Raw genomic sequence first — 18454 nt, forward strand, 5'->3', positions numbered from 1 at the left:
CAATCCAGGATATCTACATTCTGCCAGACGCACACACATGACCACATGCTCACGACGAGTGAGTATCCAATACTGTTATTATGTCATAGGTCTCTCTCACTTTCAGAAAGGTCCTGATCTTGTCTGTTTCTGTAAACAGTCAAGCAGATGTGGGTAGTTGAGACAAGGCGACTGACCTGGGAGGAAAATTCCATCACCTCAGCCCTGAAACAATGTGCTATGATTTTCTGCTAACACACACAGTAGGCACATTTGTCTGATACACGAACATTCCCAACACACCTTCTCTTCTCAATGCTAACATATAACACGTTCGTCTTAATCACGGAGGACAATCTTTTCCGGTCTCCCGCAGGTTCTTTCTGCTCCATTTCCATAGCAGACTAAGAGCAGACACTAAATGTCATGAGTTACTTCTTTCCCTCCCTGAGTGGAGCTAGGCTGGCCTAGTTAGGGTTGCTGACTCCTGGCTAGCATGTCTGGAAGAGTGAGTGGGCTGCTTTTAGGTCCACCCTTACCTCACCCAGTTCTGCTTGTACTCTACTTAGCTGAAAATCCATCTCTGGCATATGTTGGCAGGGCCTCAGAAAATGATTCAATCGCCAGTAGAAAGAATGTTAAAAGAAGTAAAGTCAGTGTAAGACTCACTTCAAGAAGCCTTCAAAGGGTAATGGAAATCCTGTGATTTTTTTTCTGCCCTAAGCCCTCACTCTGCAAGGCCAGACATTGAGTTCAGTGGGGTTGCTCAAGGGTGTGCTGGCAGAATTAATATTCACAGTCTATATGCAATGCATTACCACCATTATTACTAGGCTTTCAACTGAATCGTTTTACTTCTTCTGTTTGCTCGTAGGCCAGGAGATTTCAAAACAGTTTTTGAGCCAAGGACAGCATGCTGTCTAAATTGGGCATGAGCAGCACGAATAGAGATACTGCAGCTAACAAGCAAATAAATAAAAACTTTGAAAAAAAGGACCTGAAGGTCACTTCACTTTTCCCTGAAGATACCCACACACTGCCATGAGCCAAACCAATGCATCTCTGACTTTAAAGGTCCAATTTGTCAGAGAGCTGATTTTTTTCAATGTCATTCCTAACTTGTCAAAAAATGGATTATTGGGATTTTAGATTCGGTCGACTGCCATCCAAAAGTATCAGTATTTGATGAGCTAGGAAGACCAACACTTCATTATTTGACATGTTTGAAATGAGACTTAAAAATCTACTTTCTTACAAATTGGACCTTTAAACCAGCCACGTAAAGAAAATCATATCTTAAAACTAGAGACCATCTTGAAATTGGATCACACCAGCCATAATGCCTATGCCAACCCATGAGTACTTACTAGTAATTACTACTTTACTGCTCAGTACCTCATGGGTCAGACCACGCCCATCTTTGTACTTGCCATACAGATTTGCTATAACACTAACAAAAATATAGCCGCAGACATATAGGCACCTGGCAAAGTACTCAAAACCACTTTTGTGGTAGTTCCTGGTACGATAGTTATCTCCACGACCCCATTTTGCCATGATGACAGACACACACAGACCATTACCAGACAACTCTGCTGTGACTGGTAATAATACATTTAAGATGTTTAAAGATGTAGGATCAGCAGATTCTGAGAGAAAGAAGACTTGAGCACACTTGTGACCTTAATTTAATGTCCAACATTGTGAAATCAGCACATATGTAATGAGAAGACATATAATCTCTGTGTTTATGAGGCCGAAAGATAAAGATTTACTTGCGTAATCATCAACTGAACAACTTGTATGTAAAACTCGTACATACTGTTTTATATTTAAAAAAAAGACCTCTGTCATCCGTCATCAGCAGTTTTTTTTAATTAAATGGTGGATTCAGGATGAAGATGAACTTGGCGATGGAGATGACAGTGATGAGACTCACCAATACGGTTTCCTGGAGGACGGCATGAGTCCAGCACGCGAAGCATACGGAAAGGTGACAGCCTCAGTGGGGTGTCTCTCTCCCCCATTCTCATTCCCTCTCCCACTCTAGCCTCCCCAGTCCGTGAGTCTCCCACACCAGGAGCACGAGCAGGGACCCCTTGGGGGTTGCCTGATATATCCATCACCCAAAGGATTCAAAGCAGTACAGTTGCAATCAAAAATCAAAAATACATTTCACAAATAAATGAGGAATGAGTTCAGTCCAGTCTTGGTTTCCAGTCAACAGGTCTGGGTGGGACCCAGGCTTCAGGAGCTTTAGCTGATTGAGCATCAAAATCCAATCTTCCGTCTGTCTCTGTATCTCTACGAGAGCGCCACGCAGTTAAGAACAGGTCTTACATTGGGAGGACAGAGCAGACTGCACAGGCACACTAATCACAATGCAACAACTCCCTCGGCTACTACTCCACTTTAGCACACACTCTCTCTCTCTTTCTCTCTCCTCCTGTAGACACTCCCTCTCTCCACCTCTCCTTCCTTCTCGCTCTTTTTCTCTCTGCAGTCGCAGTCTGCTTGCTGACTAAGGAAGGTCAAACACCGTGCAGGTAGGCAAAATGCTGCAGAGACAGTCCAACACACACCAGCTGGAAACTGTTACACCCCATCATCTCAGAATAACAGGTGTCCTGTTTCCATCTATAGGATTTACGCTGAAGCACACACACACATACACACACACACACACACACACACACACACACACACAGATGCAGAAACTTACAGCTACTCCTTAGGAAGAAAATTACAGTCTGGTGGTTCAACTACCTGACCTCTTTGGCTCCCAGCTCTTTCCTTCTCTCTTGTTACTTTTTCATTCACAATCAAGTGTTCTCATCTTCTTTTTCCTGATGTTTTTCTCCTTCTCTCAGATCTCCTCCTTTTGTCCTCCCTGTTATTCAGCGCACCACTCTATTCAGGCTGTTGTGCTGCTCTCCTTCCTTCCACTCCCTCTCTCTCCCTCCCTGCCTCTGGCGCCCCTATCAGTGCTTTCAGTGTTGTGAGTCCTCCTGCTCCCTCCCTTCACCTTGCTATTACTCTCCTCCCTCTCATGTGATACCAATCTCCCTCCCCCCTTCCCCCCTGCCGCTATCTCTCCCTCCCTCGCTTTTCCTATCTCTGTCTGGGTCCAGAGATGGTGTTGAATATACAGTACAACCGTCTCTTCCTATTCAGGAGCCAATGACAACATTTTCTGCCTGATCAGCCTCTTTCTTGCACTCCATCTCAATCGCTCCATCTCATTCGCCTTTTCTCTCTCCCTCGCCCCTTCCATCCTCCTCGTCCTTATCTCTCCCTAGCGCAGAAATTGAAACCCTGAGGCTTTTGAGTGACGCCTCTGGCATCCCAGCTCCTATCTTCCCCCTCTCTCTCTCTATCTCTCTCTCTCCACACCTCCTCGCTCTCCTTCTCCCTCCGTCCTTCCTCATGGACCTGAGGCACAGGCCATTATTCATGTCAACCCATGCACACATTCACACTCACTCTCCCCTAAACATGCGCATCCCCATAAAAACTACACATGGACTCTGTGTGACACACCTGCAGAGCATACATAATATGAAGACATTCCTCAAACTATTCAGCAGGATGTGCTCTAGATGAGGTAATACTGAAGAATGTGTTGTTGCACTCAAATGCACCTGTGCTTTCTTTGTACACATCCCAAACTTCCATTCCAAATGAAAATCTCCAGTACCGACTGAGGAAGGAGGCACAACAAGCTTGTTTTGTGGTAAATTATTACTAAATGCTTTTAATATTTGAAAGATGGCTGGTAGATTTCAGACACCATTTAAAGGAGTACTGTGTAGTGAATTTAAATATTTATTTGTAAGTGACAATGGCTGGTCCCATTATTTTCTTGATGCATTTATTACATCTATCTGTTAACAATTTGTTGTTGTAACACAAAACCAAGGCATCAATCCTAAATGTAAAGTATGTGGGTCAAACATATCATGTCCTCCCTTTCTCAGGTATCCATTTCTCATCATTTGTTCGTTTTTATCCCGAAATGAACTAGACAAATGAATCCATTATTACAAGAAAACAAAAGATTGTATTCTTAAGAGCTTAATGTCTATTCTGTCAGCAGTGCTATGCCAGCGTGCATACATGGCATCTTTACATGTGCTGCAACTGATTAAAGCTGAAAAAGTTTATGTGGTTTGCTTTGAAACTCCCAAAACCCACCCCGCAGAAGTGTGTATATGTAATGGTCCACTTACATGAATCTTATGAAGTCCTTTTCTCATGATTAATTCGCTTGTGATCTCAAGAAAACAAACACATTTGAGTTTGTTGCAGGACAACATAGGAAATAATGTGTTCGACCCATGGCCATTTAGGGCTTCCATAGTAAAGCAATGGGCTATTACTTATGAATGTAATGTACTTGATTGGACCAACACATCTTTTGATGATGTAATTGGTTGGATTTACACTATTAGTACAGTCACTGATGAAGGTGAAATGTTTTCTGGGAAAGTACATTTACTTTAGTACTATACTGATGTACAGTGTTAAGGTGTTTGCCCCTGTTTGCATTTTATGCTATTTCACACTATATTTCTACTCCATTACAATTCAGAGAAAAATCATTAAGCACAGAGATGGCTACAAGCTACATATGAGATTATGTTTTACATGAAAAACATATGATTAATTTATAAAATATGATGCCTTGTTAAAGATTAAAAAACCAAGCAACAACATGAAATACACATGTGAATGAATCAATAAAAGACTAATGATCGAATAAATTAATAATTCAAAAGTTAACGGGGGCATTCTGCATAATGAGTTTTGATATTTAATGTTCATTATGTTGCTTGTACTTTTGTATTTTTACTACAATTAATTCTTTATATTATATATATTATATATTTAATAATATACTTTGTAGATTAAGTGTAATTCATATACATTTTGAGTGCATTTCTTTTACCTTTTTTTGCAGTATTTCTACAGCATGGTTTTGCCATTATTTATTAGGGCAAATCTGACATTTGGAAACAGTTTGTCAGGAGACTAAAGTGCACATTTAAAGCTTTATAAGTGTGAGTGCATTAATCAGAAGACAATCCAATGAATTCTTGATGAAAACTGTCTGATGTCTTTTTTTAAAGATGACAGAAGACAGCTAAAGTGTAAATACTATCACTGTGTTGGCATTCACACTGACACCATTTTATGTATGTGCGTCCCTCTATGAGCACCTAACATAAAAATAAGTGTTTATAGAACCTGAATGTGTAGAATGGCAACTGCAATCTTTTCTCAAAATATTCTTATGAATTAATGTTATAAAAAGGTGTTCTTCAAATGTGTTCAACAACTGTGAGATGATACCTCACCTCTCCCTTCGTGTCAATAATCAGCTTGTTTTATAGGCTTATACTAACAAAACATGCTCATGCAAAAATGCTCTAACACCCTACAAGTCAATAGTGATGCATTACATTGTAAGAACAGTTACACAAACACATAATTATACTTGGCAGAAGCTAAGTTGTGATGGTATTATTGGCTTAGATAAGTTAATGTGTGAGAAGGCTGGCCATCTGCCTACTTGCACACATCTTGAAAACATTTTTAATCTAGCAAGGTGTGGGAGGTGTTTTAAAATAAATATTTGGGGGGACTGTGTGAACTGTTTACTTAAGCCACTCCTCATAATATGTACTCTTGACTGTTGTCTTGGGCCAATTACTTTATAATTAAAGGCCCTATTTGTAAGAAAAGCTGATTTTTTTAGTCTCATTCCCATCTCCACTGGGACATTTGGGATGGTGGCCGACCCAACCAAAGCGGCAGTATTTGATGAGTTGAGACTCAAAAATGTACTTTTCTTATAAATAGGACCTTCACTGTTAAAAGTTACTCTAAACTCACAGGGGGCAGCACATCACCAGAGTAACCACTAACTGCTATAATCTTTGCTTTATCTATTTACAGCCGAAGATACAAGTTGCTGTCAGCCAGTTAGCTCAGTCAGCCATGCAGCTGGTGGCCCTATTAGCTAGCTGCGTCTGCCCAAGGGTTCGGAGCACTGTGGTGTGTTAGTGTTTACACGATTGGCGACAAGTTCGGACTCAGCAGCCTTGCAGTGAAGAAGGCTGGACCAGGACAAGAACAAAACCGCAGGCCAGTGGGACCACAAGAAATACAGTAGTGAGCAGAGGGAGATCGTTCAACGCCAGTTGGATAGGCAGGATGTAAAGCCTGAATATTTTGCATCTAACTCTGTGAATAAAGGCGTTCAACCAAATAAACGATGGTGGTTGTTGGAACAGTGGAAAGACAAACCAAGACGTATTTGTTTAGTTTTATTTTGCAATTAAGCTTGTCTTCGTTCGATAAAAAAGAGATACTACTATTCTGAAGGCATATGGTGGAATTTTTTTGGTTTAATAGGGAAAATAGGTGCAAGAATATTGTGAATTGTAGGGAAATCACAGCTCGCATTACATCTTTACTGGAAACTATGGGCTATGCTATTGGACCGTCAACCCGGGTCCGTTGCAGCGAGGACAAAGCCTCTGTACATGGGACAACTGCTCCACCAACTGAGCTAAACGGCGCCCCTGGACCGTTGACTTTTAAGGTACAAGTGGAATTACAATACAGGTTGGGCAGGGACTAAGTGGTTAGCATGCTAACTTTAGTAGGTTCTGTAACACAGTGCAAACATCGTTTTGATGTTAACGCTTGCTTCACATTCTGTTGATAATGTTAGTTCAATTTTGAGTATTTTCAACAAAACAATCTATTTTACAGACTGCATACTTGGATTACAATCAAATGAAGAGCAATGGCCAATTAAAGTACATTGGCAGATCAATATTGATGTGCTGCATCCTTGAGCTTAAGAAGTCAAGGACAAAAGCTTGCCACTCACCCCTCCACCCATCACTTTCTCTCTGTCTCTCTGTATTCACAACTGCAACTGTATACATCAAAGATTTATCTCTTGCTCTGCGGCCACCTCCACATAGCTTTTCACTCCCATCAAGGGTCTCGTTCACTTTTCACCTTGGTTAAAACATCTTTATTGTCACATTTGCTTGGATACAGTGGCCCTTCCAAGTAAAATCTATTGTTTTTCACCATCTTTATTTTTTCCAGCATGAATACCAGAGTCAGCCCCGAGACTTGGGAGACAAGTGCATATAACATCCCTGAGGAACAGCACGAAACGCACTCACAGGGCTGGAGGGAGGGAGAATTTAGACTGCTGTAATTACCTCTAAACCTTTTATCTGCATCTAAGGAATCTTATTATTCAATTACTGGGACCAGAGCGCCTACCATCAGCTACCGGCTCTACATGCGCTGGTCCCCAGCGCCTCACCCACCCCCTTCATTTCCTATAACACAGGCATTCTTTAGCTCTTCGCCGTAAGCATAAACTATAGTAACAACAAGCACATATAAAGCTTACAAGCGCAACTACATAAAAAGGAGCCCACTCCATTGTTCTTATTAAATCCAATGAGCAAAGAGGGTTAGTGTGAGCAAATGGCCGAGAGTGCAGGGGAGTGAGGGAGAGGGCTACAGCGATTAATGCAGTGTTAATGCATTACATTAAATCCCTGGCACAGACATGGTCTCTCATGGTGCGCAACACACATGGAGGGATAAGAGTGGTATGAAAAGCTTTCCATCCTTCATCTTCTGGCTTTATCTGGAGGTTAAATATAGTATTCTGATGTATGTAGAGAGAAAGAGAGGGAGGCAGAGGGGAGAAAAGAACGAGAGGAGACATCTGTGACAGTATCAGAAATAGCAGCCTGCGACAGTATTTAGAGAAGAGTAGGCAGCTTTCAGCAGAATCCCGTTTCTTAGTGAAAACAGACAGCAGGGCAGACTAATCCTCAAAAGTGTAACTACAGATCTTTACAGGGAGGAAAAGGATGAGGTAACCGGTGGAAAAGCAAAAAAAAATAAAAAGCGCAGTGCTCATCTTTCCTCACTGTAAGTACAGTGCTGTGGGAGTGGATGTGGGCCCAGTTCGCAACAGATGAATCACAAACCTGTAAAAGCTCTCTGGCTCTGGCTCGGAGCCAAACACCTCTAACATACACGTATAACAGCACAGTCAGGCCCACTTACACAGATGAAGAGTATATTTAATTGAATACTCCTATGGATGGATGGAGCAAGTTAGAGAAAGACAGAGAAAGGGTGGGCAATCTCTTTAGTGCAGCAGGAAAGAGAGATTGCATCATCATGTCGCTCTATTAAAGGGTGCGACGTGCTCTGACTGCTGAGTGGCGCACAGTGAGTCAGCGAGACCAACCAGTGGGAAACACACACTCACAGACAGCCAACCTCTTAACATTTCAAACTACACCTTATCATGATTTTATCATAGAATTGCATCTACTCTCAGTCCTGAGTCAAGCTATGTCCTTTTTAGGCTTTTTCTGAGCTCAGAGACAGCCCTGGACTTCAAAGAATGAAGTCCCTCTGCCAGACCATTGGTCTATAAGCCTAAAACTGATATGTTCACATATTTCTACATGTTACTGATCTTTGTCCACAGCTCCTGCTCCAGCTTCCTCACCTTTTACACAGTACATTGACTTATATCATTTACGACATTCATAGTGTATGACTTGGAACTTGGAAACATTTATTCCCTTTCTAACAGTATCTAAGATGAGAAGATTATAACACTTTTATCTACATCCACCCTCTTTTTAGTGTAAAGGAGACATTATGCTCGATTTCCGATTCATAATTTGGGTTACTACAACAATAGGTTGATATGATGATATGATATGATTCCAACACTCTGTTTTAGCTCCTGTCTCTTTAAGGCCCGCCTCCCAGAAAACCCGGTCTGCCCTGATTGGTCAGCTCACACACGTCTGAACTGGCACCAGGCAACGTGTCTTTGGTCAGCTTTGTCTTGTTTTTAGTTTCCAATTAGCTTTCCCTCTACTGTAAATATAGGCATAAAGTATTCTATTTAAGGTCTACCTTCAGAAGGTGGGCCTTAAAGAGACAGGAGCTAAAACAGAGTGTTTTAGATAAAGGGGGAATAGAATATAGCGGTGCACCACTAGACTAAGTAGGAAAACATTTTGTTTTGTTTTTTTTAGTATTAGGGCATGTAAACCTATTCTAGTAATAACCAACAATAAAATTATGAACCTGAAAATGTAGAGCGTAAAGTAGGGTCTCCTTTAATGAAAAATAAAAGCTATAGCCAGCCCTATGCTACTGTCTTTCTCGGGTTCATGTAAGGTTCATCCAGCCATTGCTAACGTATTCCCAGCTTGCAGGATCACAATCAACAGAAAGTCCCTGATACAAGAATCTTGTCGGCCAGAGTTTAATGGATGAAAGCGGACTCGTTGTGGTCTGTCTGCAGTTCACTCAGCCGAGGACTCACGGGATGCACAGCACAAAGCTAATAAGACTCCAGTGGAACTATCACTCCCATTCCTCACTTTCTGTCGCTCTCTCTTTTCATCTATACTTCTCATTTCTCCCTCTCCATCGCCCAGTCCCCCGCAATCAATCTTTAACATTTTCTAAGCTCCATTTCACTCTTAAACCCATCTTCGAAATCGAAATCTTCAGACCCTTCCGACTGCCTTCATTTCTGACTTTGATTTCCTCACTCCATCCAATCGCTTGTGATATAAGCCGTTCTGGCACAGTGGGAAATGAGATTACCGGGATCCATATAGCTGGACCACACGTTCCATTACATAATGCAGACGAACAGACAGAAGGAAAAAGTGATTGTGAGTCCATGTTTTTGTTGTGAGCGTGTGTGTGTGTGTATGTGTGTGTATGTGTGTGTGTGTGTGTGTGTGTGTGTGTGTGTGTGTGTGTGCGCGTGCGTGTTCGCGTACGTTGGATTAAGGTCATTAGAGTTTTAGCCTTCCAGAATTGTGGTAAATGTTGGGAGGAAAGCCAGGCTGCATCAGTAAATATATTTTTTCACTCACTGAAAACCCACACACATGCATGCACACACTCAGATACACACTCTCTACTAAGTGGTAAGCAACATCTACATGACATTAGTGTGTGCATGTGTTTTCCACCCACAGGTGGCAGTATTGTTCAACCTTGCTCTGGTGAAACACTCTTAAAATATAATGTAAACAGCTGAATATTACAGTAGGTTATTCTTAAAACATGCAAGGACAAAAAAATATGCAAAGGTTATCTTTACCGCACTGCTGACATACAGAAGAAATGAAGAAATGCAGAAAAAATGGATAAGGAATTATACAGGAAACACTGTGGTAAGTGTAACATGTCCTGTCCTGATTCAAACTTGTGCTTAATAAGCAGAAGTGCAGAAGTACAAGTAGCAACAGTTGTTAAAGTATCAGAAACATCTTGACAGTATCATACTATTTGCTTATTGAGATTAGATTTTATAAATGGATCATAATGACCCCGGTTCAATTAGCGCGTATAATCGTCATCTTCAAAGTAACTAGTAACTAAAACTGTCAAATAATTCTAGTGACGTGTGAATATTTGCATATAACAATATCTACCACAATTTGATCACAAAAAAAAACAATATCTACCACTTAAATGTAGTGGAGTTAAGGTACAAAATAGCATATAATGAAAGTACAGACTTATTTTCACCACTGGTTTGTTGTGAAATGACTCCCTTATTGATTTCAGGCATAAAATGTGCTTCAGAATTTGCTTCAGTTCTCGAAACTGGATTAAACCGGTCACGCATCCAAGTATATGGTGTTGTGTGCTTATCAGTGCATGCATGCATCACTGTGTGAATGTGTGCATGTGTTTGAGTGTGTGTTTGGGTGTGTGTGTGTGTGTGTGTGTGTGTGTGTGTGTGTGTGTGTGTGTGTGTGTGTGTGTGAGTCTGTACCAAGAGATCCAGTCCTGTGCAGGCTCAGGAAGGCTCTGTCTCTTTCCAGCCCCCCACCCAGCTCTCTGCGCAGGGCGGTGCGGCCCAGATGACCGGCATATTGACGCAGGAAGGAGGGAGCACTGTGTGAGGCGGGAGGGTGCACGGCGCACACCACCATGGGCTCTGAGACACACGATGCCAAACGGACAGCCGGAGAGAGGGAGCAAACGAAGGGAAAGAAGAAAAGAGTGCGAGAGAGGGCAAGAGAGTGAGGAAAAAGCAGGTTGGCACGAATTGGAAAGAGAGATAAATAAATAAAGGGAAAGAAAGGTGTACGAGTTCAAGAGAGAAGCAGAAGAGAGCAGAAGCAGCAGGACAGAGACAAAAATTGTAGGGAGGAACGGGGGAGAAAGAGAAAGAGGAAAAAAGATGACACAAGGTCACACAGAGACCAGACACAGAGAAGAAGCAGAATATGTAGGAAAAGTACAATATGTACCAGTGATAGATTAAGAGGTGGGAATGCATACAGCTGCTGCATTCACAATGTCAGACGATGAAACAGTTGTGAAACACAGCGATAGAAATAGCCATCAAAAAGCATGAGGCATGAGGAAATGCATAGTGGAAAATAGTGTTGAGTCATAGACTTATAGAGACTGTTTCTGAGGAACGGAGAGTCAGAGACAAGACATGCTAGAGGCACTAGGGGAAATATGACTACAATATAATATTGAGCTGTAACAGTTAAATTAAAGTCTGTGGGTCAAATGTAATCTTATGGATGAGCAAATTCTCCTCTCAAAGCAAAAACCTAACCTAATTTGTCACAAATGTGTGTGACATGCTGTCAGCATGCATGTATCATCATCTCTCTCTCACATTCATTAGTATTAATGAGTCCTTTTGCAGAATGTGGGTGGAAGCCCACATGTCACATCTCCTATATTTCAAATAAACCTCACTTTTTTCTCCACATGGCACTGTAAATTCCTCTGTGATCCCTGAGCATTAGGGTTTAATGTTCCTCTAAAATCCTCACATGATTCCCCTCACATTCCCGCCTCCAAGAACACAGCGGAGGAACAGATCTGAAGCCGGCGCCACATTGCTTCTAATTAGCGCTTTGAAAAATGTGAGGCGTACTTTCTGCCGTCCTTTTGCACAGTCTGACTAAGATATATAGAGATGTGGAGGTCACTGGGGTGATACAGCAAGGGGGAAAGGCAGGCAGGAGGAGATGGTAAGTACAAGATGTGGAGCAGTGGTTAAAGTTTAATGTCCATCTTCTCATCCTCTACATCACTTCCTCCATCCTACTGCCTCTCTCCTCCTTGCTCCTTGTGCTCTCTGGAAATGAACTGACATAGCTCGAGCTCTTAAAGACTAAAGAGAGGTGTAAAAATAGGAGGAAGAGGACACAGAAGGCAGGGAGTGAAATTAATCAGGTATGGGGGTTTAGATGTTGCAGCCTCGGAGCCTATCACAACAACAACAAAAATTGTCACTCCCTGTGCTAAAACTGCAAAGGAGCCAACGTCTCTAGCCTAACACAGCACGGCTATATTTGTACAACTTTTTTTCTTGTTCTCTCACTGTCTGTCTGTCTTTACTCTTTCTTTTTTTGCTCAGACAAAAGCATCCACTGAAACAAGAGGCAACCTCGCTCGTTCTGTGTTCTGACCTGGTTTCCGTCTGCAGCCAGGATAGGACACAAACAAAAACACACAGGCACACACATACACACACTGTTTATGTTAGGTGAGGTCTTTGATTTTGCCAAAGAGAGCCCTGCAATCCTGGAAGACAGCCAGCAGATGGCACCCAGAGTTTCTGAGAATGACATTGCTTTTTTTTTTCCCTTCATGTATGTATCTGAATTCACAACACAGCTTTGTGAATTCAAATCAATTTCCAGTATGCTGATTCCCTCAGTCTTGATGATTGACCAGCAAAAGAATGTGAACAGTGAACAGACGGTGATGAAGCTGATGATGAGGTGAAGATGATGATGTCTGTATGACTTTGTGAGATTGGTGCATAAAGGTGGGAACACACTGTATGAGATACAATATATGACGACAAATACATAATTTCATGGTCTAGTTTACTGTGAATAAAAGACATACAACCGTGGAGGACCACAATATCTGCTTTTGCATAAACTTCCTACGTCTCCTTCAAGGATCAGTGATGACCTCTATTTTGACTCTCTCCACCTACACCATCATTTGCAACCACTACATCAGTTAATGCTTCTCCGTGTCCTCAAAAAAGCTCCAGATGAAGTCTAGAACTGTCAGAGCCCATGAGAAAGTGCTCTTTAACAACATGGTCAGCCTGCTCCTGTGTGGTGACTGTAGCCGTAACAGATGTTGGAGTCAATTTAATCGCTAAGTGACTCCCAAGAGGGTTATGGAGGTGACACAATTACTTTTAATCATAATGAAAACACACGCTGCCTTGCTACCTAAGCTTTCCCTCTGATTCTTACATTATGATTTGAGATATTCTATGTACATGCAATATATAGACGAAATACGGCAAACAATTTGTGTGTTCTGCCATTTAGTGTCACCGCCAAATCAGCGCCTGCTGCAGCCTGCAGCATGAGGAGTTGGATTAAAGACAGTGACCCCCAGGTACTGATGAAGGTAACTCATATGGAAGGAGGCCTTAACAATACTGAGGTTTTACATATAACACATTGTTTATGCTAATAGTCTGAAAGGATAATGAGAAATAAAGAAAAAAACATCGACCATCTGCCACAAGTAATGTGTAATACACTGATGTTACAGTACTAGCTGGCTAACATAAAAAAACAAGAGCTGCATTTAATCATTACAGACCAATTAAATTAACAGAAATGAAATAAATTATCTGATAGATTATTTCAATAATCATCTGGCTATATAAGCAATAAAACACCAACTCAGGTCACTCATAGGTGGTTGAACTTACAATTATAATAACATCAATTAATCAGTAATTATAATACTATTTCTGATCCACTTCTGGTTAACATATTGGTCCTATGCATGTCCAGGGAATCTGTGTAATTTTCTTTGCTATGGTCTCAGACTGGTGCGCTCTTCATAACATTAAGGTGTATCGTAGATTTTACATTCAGTTTTGTTCCCAAGTTGAAGTTTGCCACTACTGTTAAAGCAGCTGGGAACTACACAGGTTCTTCCTGGCTTCACAGACACTGTTGTCAAAAGTAACATTACATAGAAAGTGAAGGTGAGAGGAGAAAATTGTTCACTTATTTGAAGGGCTTGTATTCAAACACATGGATATTGTACAGAGACGCCACCACACTAACGGCAACTTGTTTTATTTTGGTACTTTGCTGGATTCATGCAAATGTACAACTCACATATGGATGAGTATTGCACACACAAATTATTCACATGAAAGAAATTTGAGTTTGTGTGTGAGGTGCTTCTGTGTACCTGAGTGCGACTGCACTTGTTCGCATCTCTCACCATTGTCCCTGGCCGCGGATGGCTCGTCCAACGCCATCTGCTCAGCCAGTTCAGACAGGGAGTCATCCACGGGCCGAGCGCTGCGTAGAGACATGGACAGCCTCCGCTTGATTATCTTCATTCTGTCCATCTTCTCAACCACACCACCAGGGCCCACAGGCCTAAGGGAGAGGGGAGGAGACAACAACCAACATCATCATTATCATCATCAGCACCACCGGCATCCCCATCATCATTACCAGGGCCATTGTTCTCATTATAACCATCAACAGCTACATCCACACTGCCCTGTTAATCTTCATTGTACAGTGAAACTACTGCAGTGCAGCCTCGGCGCATTTTCCGCAGTTCTTTGGGCTCCCGATGATTGTGTTTGCTCACACAGCGTGTGTTCTCATTGTTATGTATCCCAAGTGCAAACATTGCAGAATAAAAGACACACAGAATGAGAGAGCAGACCCACAGAGACACAGAGAACGAGAGAGAAAGAGAGCAACAAACAAAATTTTTTACAAAAATAACATGGAAATGGCTGACAATGCAGCTCCCAAGAGGTTTCAGACAAGGGTAGCTCTACCAGATGAGCTGTGATTGACATACACGTTAATGGTTCTTCCATTAACTACCCATGCTGAAGTCATGGCATTCAAGGTATTCCTGACAAAATCACCAGAATAAACTTTTCCTGCCCTATACAATATCTATGGCTGACAATAGTCTAAGCTTGTGCACTGTGATGGAGAGCTAGTTTCAAATCATGTATAAAATGACTGTGGAGAGAGGAGAGAAGTATCCCATCCTCAAAATAAATGGGAAAAAAACACATATTGTTTTTCCAGCAAAGTGCTCTTCATATTCACCCGCCTGTGACCCGCCTGTGTGTATTGTGTATTTGTGTGTTTATTTCTGTTAACGTCAGAGAGCTTTCAAAGTTATATATATTGTTCAGAGTGCCCCTCAGCTGACATTTAGAATCTGGTTTATGAGTGTATGTACAGTATGTGTGTCTTTGCATGTGTGTAGTTATGTGTTGAAGTCACTCTGTGTTTTGTGTGTCTCTTCACTCTGCTTTACTGGCCTGGAGGTAGAGGCAGCTACAGCAGAGTATATCTGTTCCCCTTCCACTTCCTGCTACTTCTATCTCTAACTCATAAGGGCTGGAGAGCTGACATGCGCACACGCACACACACACACACACCACACACACACACACACACACTAGGCACCCACTGCCTTTCTCTTTGTGTCCAACCTTGGAGGCTTCAACAAAAGCCATTCATCCTTTCAGGCTCTCAGTCTTTCAGGCCTATTAGAGACAGCCAGTGCTCTGAGGGAATTCAAACCCAGTGATCCTCACTCAGGACGACTGGCTTTCTTTCACCAGAAGATGCGCTTAGGCGAGTATCCATTGCTAACAACACTGCCTCTGCCAATTTACATGAGCCCAGCTGGAGGAGGTTTACACCTCAGCTGAAAAGCGTTTTTCACCAAAATGGAAAAAAGTAAAAAAAAAAAAAAAAAAAAAAAATTTTAAAAAGGGAACAAAAGAACGTCTCACATTCATTTCATAACATCCGTCACCCATGGATTATCAGTATGGAACGAATCTCCCTCCCCCCTCATTTGCATGTTTTCCCAGACTTCACTAGAGTAGAATCTCCCTTGGACAAGAAGATTTGGTTCTCCTCTTGCAAAACACTGCAGCCGTCATCCACACATTTTCAGAAATAAATGACTCACATTACGGGGGAACAGTGATAATATAATGCACCACTTATTACCCAGATAAACACATACCAGTGTTATCATCTACACAATTATGCTCAAATCCAGGCATGCGCACACACATGGATGGACGCAAAGTAATTTCTAATTTCACAGTCTTCATTCTATCTCTGTTGAATTTGCACAAACAGTAATGCAGAGGGAATCTCATTACCCAGCAGCTCATAAAGGGAAACACATCATTGTACCCCTATATATTTTAAATCTAGCTGAAGATTTCAAATTTGATTTCAAATATGACGAAGTAAGGTGCCGTCTAGCTGATTAAGAACAACACGAAAGAAGCAAACAACATTTACCTTGCTGAAATATTTAACTAACTTGCATATTCCTATTTAGTTTGTAACTTTTTCCATCTGCTTTAAAAATGTTTTTTATGAAACACCAGATACAGCCGTCAACTTTGTAATAGTATCATTGTGCCTTGATTAAATCTTGTCTTTTATCGTCATGCAAATACAAAAACATTTCTACATTTCGGCAACTGCATTAAAGTGGCTTTTAATTATTTCTACCCCAGTTTTTATGCTATTTCTAATATATTTAAATCTTTGCTGCAATGCCACAACATGAGCTAAGAGTGAGGCTGCATTCCAGAAACAGACTTTCACACTTAAAGTGAAACTCTCGCCAAAAATCAACCGAGGCTTTATTTGTGATTGAATATGAGTAAAACCTTCGCGTAAATGCATAATTACGACGAAAGAGGCACTTGTAAGATTTATGTAGTTTCGTTTTCAGTCAAGCTAATTTTCAATGGGGTGCAGGGGCACTTTTACGCTAGCATCAAAATCGCTATTTTTAAAACATAGAAGGCTCGACACAACATGAAACTTTGCTCGTAGTATCACCAGGGTCTCTACACATGAACACGAGCATTAAGAACATTGTTTGTGTACGCAGAGTTTACTAAAAAAAAGGTTTTTAGACAAAACATTTGTGCATAAGTGTATGTGACGGTCAATTTGTAAAACGTTCCAAGTTCACGTTTCAAGTTCCGTGAAGAATAAAGTGTTATGAATGCGCGTTGGATGTTGAGTGTTGTCTGCTGCAGATGGAGGTGGCAGTGTGAAGAGCTTGGCAGAGGCACAACAGTGAGTGGGATGAGACATGTGGCTCCAGGCTGCAGCATGTGCAGGCCACACTCACCAGACACCCGGTAAACCACCAACAACGCTGATGCATAACTCCCACTAAACGCAGGGACACACTCCAGATGACGAAGGCCACTATCACGCCTTCAAAAACCCTACAAGCGCTTCAGCTGTTTGAGTCGTGTTTGAAAACGCTACAATGAACTGTTAATGAATTCAGTGGCTGTGGGATAAAGCGAACACAAACGCGCACAGGTTAATGGGTTAAGTGATACAAAAGAAAAACAACTGAAACCCTCGCCATCTTTGTATTAAGTTAACAGCCTGTGAGCATGTGCACATGTGTTTCTGCATGCCTGTGTGGGTGGATGCATGGATGTGGCAGCATGCAGGTAAGGTGATGTGACACACCCCTGAGGAGGACAGGAGGAGGAACACGGTCTGATTTATTCAAGACACACACCATTTGGGTTGCTAGGTTACAGGCCCAGGCTGGAACTGCAGTTTGTCTCTGAGGTAAGGTGAAGAAGAAAAGAGACAGAGATAGCCGAAAAAGCTGAGAATTCACGTATCACATCTCTCCATCTCCCCGTTCGTTAAACTCTCTCCCCCTGTGCGCACGCACACACACACACACGCTCACACAGACCCTCAAACACACACATGCTCATGTCAGCTATAAAAACTTCCAGCCCTCCAGTGCTTGGGATGCCACACAGTGCTGCAACACGCGATCCTTGCCAGACTTGCTCCGGGATTCCTCTGCCAATTATGCCTCGGCAAAAGAATGAATGGACCTGAGGACCTGAGTCTGCAGTATACACAAACACTGGATGTTCGACACACACATCTACTTTTATCAAGACGGAAGAGAGGATTTCAAAAACTTGTGAGGCCAAGATGTGATACTGTCTTTCCTCCTCTTTCTTTCCTTTTCATGATAAACAAACAAGTGGACTTCTGCATTTCAGTGGCACATGAATCATACGCATGCATGCACTCACATACAATGTGGCAGAGTGGAATGGGCACTCAGTGGCACTCCGAACACCGCTTGGCGCAGCGGCCTCAGGATGCATGAGTAATGCACAAATCTGCCCAACTACAGAATCCTACACACATTCACACGCATAAACCGATAAACAGATATCCCAAGAAGTAGTCTATTCTCCTCATAAGCCCATTGGCTCGTCCCTCAGCAGCTCTTCTGTCGCTTAACCCAAATCTGCAAAGTTAGATGAGAA

The 18454-nt window shown here is 41.9% G+C and overlaps 1 protein-coding gene across 4 annotated transcripts in view; it reads right to left on the reverse strand.

Annotated features, from left to right (window-relative positions):
• Nucleotides 1-18454, reverse strand: part of LOC115585590 (cyclin-dependent kinase 17-like) — a 47937-nt gene that overhangs the window by 24265 nt on the left and 5218 nt on the right. For 2 of the 4 annotated variants that reach the window (XM_030424065.1, XM_030424064.1), the window contains 2 exons: nucleotides 14299-14492; nucleotides 10859-11023 (listed from right to left, as the gene is read on the reverse strand). In XM_030424065.1, the coding sequence (XP_030279925.1) occupies nucleotides 10859-11023; nucleotides 14299-14461 (328 nt within the window). In that variant the 5' untranslated portion in view covers nucleotides 14462-14492. Of the gene's footprint in view, nucleotides 1-1918; nucleotides 3010-10858; nucleotides 11024-14298; nucleotides 14493-18454 lie in introns of those variants that run through there. The other 2 variants (XM_030424066.1, XM_030424067.1) reach the window with 2 other exon arrangements.

This window comes from Sparus aurata, chromosome 7 (genome assembly GCF_900880675.1).
Source record: "Sparus aurata chromosome 7, fSpaAur1.1, whole genome shotgun sequence".
In the NCBI taxonomy this organism is placed as follows: Eukaryota; Metazoa; Chordata; class Actinopteri; order Spariformes; family Sparidae; genus Sparus; species Sparus aurata.